This window comes from Scyliorhinus canicula, chromosome 18 (genome assembly GCF_902713615.1).
Source record: "Scyliorhinus canicula chromosome 18, sScyCan1.1, whole genome shotgun sequence".
NCBI lineage: Eukaryota > Metazoa > Chordata > Chondrichthyes > Carcharhiniformes > Scyliorhinidae > Scyliorhinus > Scyliorhinus canicula.
Genome location: NC_052163.1, coordinates 71,450,144 through 71,453,884, shown reverse-complemented (window position 1 = coordinate 71,453,884; position 3,741 = coordinate 71,450,144). Strand labels below are relative to the sequence as shown.

General features: G+C 43.4%; 1 protein-coding gene across 1 annotated transcript; it reads left to right on the top strand.

Annotated features, from left to right (window-relative positions):
- The first annotated feature begins 851 nt into the window (after positions 1 to 851).
- Positions 852 to 1,907, top strand: LOC119952917 (taste receptor type 2 member 13-like). The gene has a single exon (XM_038776547.1). It carries the CDS (start codon positions 852 to 854, stop codon positions 1,887 to 1,889), a length of 1,038 nt encoding a protein of 345 aa, XP_038632475.1. The 3' UTR covers positions 1,890 to 1,907.
- The last annotated feature ends 1,834 nt before the right edge of the window (positions 1,908 to 3,741 follow it).

Below are 3,741 nucleotides of genomic sequence, written 5' to 3'. Positions count from 1 at the left end.
AATCTAAAGCCCTCCCTCCTGGACCATCTTTCCAGTCATCTGCCTCAACCTCCTATTTTTATACTCACTTTCATGTGGCAATGGAAGTAGTCCGGAGATGACTACATTTTAGATCCTGTTTGCTAATTTTCTACCTGGCTCACTAAATTCTGATTGCAGGACCCAATCCTCCTTCCAAACTAAGCCATTGGTGTCAATGTGGACCATGGCCTCTAGCTGTTGACCCTCCTCCAGAAGAATGTCCTGTCGCCGCTCTGCAGTATCTTGACCCTGGCAGCAGGGAGGCAACATACTATCCTGGAGTCATAGCTACAGTGACGGGAACACGTTTTTGTCCCCCTAACTAATTAATCTCCTCTCACTAGTGCTCTTCCTTCCCTTCTATACAGCCAAGCCTCTCATGGTGCCACAGATCTGGCTCAAACTGCACTCTTCCGAGGAACCAGCACCCTTACCAGCTTCTAAAACAGACCCCAGGGGCTCCATAACTTCCGGCCTAGTTCCCTTGGACTCCCTAGTCATCACCTCTCTCCTTCCAGGCCCTTAAACTGTGGCGTGACCACCTGCCTGAATGTGAATCCGCCTTGGGGATGCGCCACAGTGAATCCAGCCACTGCTCCAGCTCCGAAACCCGGAGAACACCTTTTTTGCAGCTGGCAGCCTTTCCTGCCCATATCATTGTCTAGGACACCAGTAGCGTCCATGATTTTCCACACATTTTAAGACACCATTGCACATTGTTGGAGTCTGCTAGAACATTATGAAGTATTCTGAAAGACTTGGACCGGAAACTTCTTTTTTCTTTTCTTTCTTATAGATACAAGTGTCTTTCTTGTTGTACTGGAGGAACAATGGATGAGTTGATCGTGGTCTCTGTTGTCTTGCTCTTCAGTGTGTTTGGATTAATGATCAACCTCTTCATCCTGATCACTATGATGCAGCAACACAAGAAAGGCGGCCTGAACCCCACACAGCTCATTGTTTCCAACCTTGCTGTTGCCAATATAATCGCCATAATTGTCGTGGTGGCCAGGATGGCAATAGAACCCGTGTATATTTTCTGTGGGGCCCAGCAGAAGATCGTTGACATCTGCCATATATTATCCCATTCAATGAACTTTTGGATGAGCAGTTTCCTCTGTTTCTTCTACTGTTTGAAAATTGTCAGCGTCCATCGGCCCAGCGCAATGAAACTGGTGCAATTCATCAGCAGAAGAACGGGTCCTCTGGTCGCCTCAATATTCACGCTCAGCTGTTGCCTCGGAGCTTTGGATTGTTACCTTATGAATACAGGTCCCAGTTGCTATTATCAAAATGGAACATATCATTTCCAGGAAATGAACAACTCACTCTCAACACTGAATTATGCAGAGATGGCAGACTTGGATGTTTATATTGATCTTATCCTGGGAGCTATCCTCCCTGCATTCTGGATGTCCATCAGCTGTTTCTGGATCGTCTTTGTGCTCTGCAAACACAGGAGACCTTCTCAGAGACTTGTGACTAGTGTCATACATCGTAAACAAGATCGGCACACTCGCATAATATCCATGATCATTTGTCTTTATCTTCTATTTCTTTTCATCCTCTTTATAAGGATGCTGGTGCTTTTGTGTGCAATTTTCAACTCTCCCAGATGTTTCTATGCTATGGGAGAGTTGTTCCTGTTTTCCTTTTTATACGACTCCTTTTTCTACGCTATCGGTAACGCCATTATCGTTGTTTTCGGCATTTGTAAGCTTCGTGATAAGATGCTTCACATCTTCAGAATGTGCCCTGTTCCCTCGCAATCTGACCTTGCAGAAAATGGTGGAGACGCAGCTCCAACGCGCCCTGGGCTTCCAGGCAAGGGGCGATTACAAAATCTTAAAAAGGAGAGTGACCCATGACTCGTTTGTGTTTTTTTTTAAAAAGAAAGACGCTTTTGAAACCAACTCATCACCAAAAAAAAACGATTAATTGTATATACTTAACATGTAAACTTGGCTGGACAGTTTTGATTTTCAATACATTGTGTTTCTATGTGTTTTGAAGATTAATCAGGTATGTACACATGCTCCTTTTTTCTCCTCTCTCTGATGTAAATTATTATTGTACATTGTTGAAAAATCTTTCTGTACTGGCCTTTTCTCGATGACTGTAGCTATTTAATGTAGGATGTGACTAACCTTGTTTCCGACTGTTTGGCAAAAATAAAACGGAATGCATCTACTTGTACCTGGATGCACTTGTTAAAATTGCCAAATACAGTTTCTGGCACTTTATTAACACATAACAATAATCAGGAGGTGGAGTCATCAGGCACTAAACTTTGTCTTACATTTTTTCATGTCATCATGTTATACCCAGCAATGCATATAGGAACATATGAACATGGTGGCATTGAGGCACAGGAACATGGGAACAAAGGGTGACAGAAAAGCTTTGAATGAGGAGGCAGTCATACAGGAAAATATGGAGACTGGAGCATGAGGGCAGAGAGCCAGAGGAACAGAAGAAGGTTGGAGCACAGGGACCAAGTAGGAAGATAGACAAATTGGACACCAGGGATATATAGACAGATAAACATATGCATAGGTCCAGCACAGACACCTCAGGCTGAATGGCTTCTTGCTCTGCGGGAACCGTTCTATGATTCCATCGAGACACTGGAATATGGGATAATGAAAAATCAGATAATAGAATAATGAAACATGGGACATTGGACCAGCAGAGCATGATTAGATGCAAACATGGGAGAAGGAAATCTTAAAAGAAATTAAATTAATTTTACAGGATGTGGGTGTTGCTGGCTAAGACAGCATTTATTGCCAATCTGAATAACTCTGAACTTGAATCAGTGTCATTCTGACTGTGAATGTCAATCAATGTGAACGTTTATCTGAATCAAGCTAATGCGAATCGGAATCATTCCGAATGTCAATCAGAATCAATCTGAATATGAATCAGTATCTTTCTGATTGTGAATCTGCCGTCTGAATGAATGTGATTCTGAATCAATCTGAATGTGAATTTAATCAATGTGACTGTTAATCTGAATCAATCCGCAAGTGAACCTGAATCAATCTGAATATGAATCTGAATAAACCTGAATGTGAATCTGAATCAATCTGAATATGAATGTTTTTCAATCCAAACTTGAATTTGAATCAATTTCATAGTTAATCAGTATTATTCTGAATGTGAACCTGAAAGTCAATCTGAATCAATCTGAATCTGAATCTGAATCAATCTAAATGTGAATCAGAATAAAATGACCTTGAATCTCAATCATTCTGAATGTGAACTTGAGGACGCGATCTTCCAGACTCGTTACACTCGCACTCAAGGATAACGAGGCTGGTGACTAGCTGGAGCGGTCAAAAATGGGAACCGCGCCAGGCGCCAAACAGTTTGCAATGCAACCAGCCCGCTCCCAAAGGCGAATTTGGAATATCGCCGTATCGTGGCGTGAAACCAATTTAAGCCCCTTTTCCATACAATTAACGAGATCCGCTAGTCATCCAACAGCCTAACAGCCTCCCGTTATTTACTGGCCACCCCAGCAAGTGCTCACGCTGACGCCAATTAGTACTCCTTTTTAAAAACGTGAACCTGACGGAAGGGTTTCTGTGGGGAGCCTAAGGGGCGAGTAGCCATCTTTGCTTACAGGTAAAGAGACGGGGGCTGCTGGCCTTGCCACCCACGTGCTCAGCGGGGGGTGGGGGACCCTGTACAGGGGTGGGTCACCAAGGGAGGGTG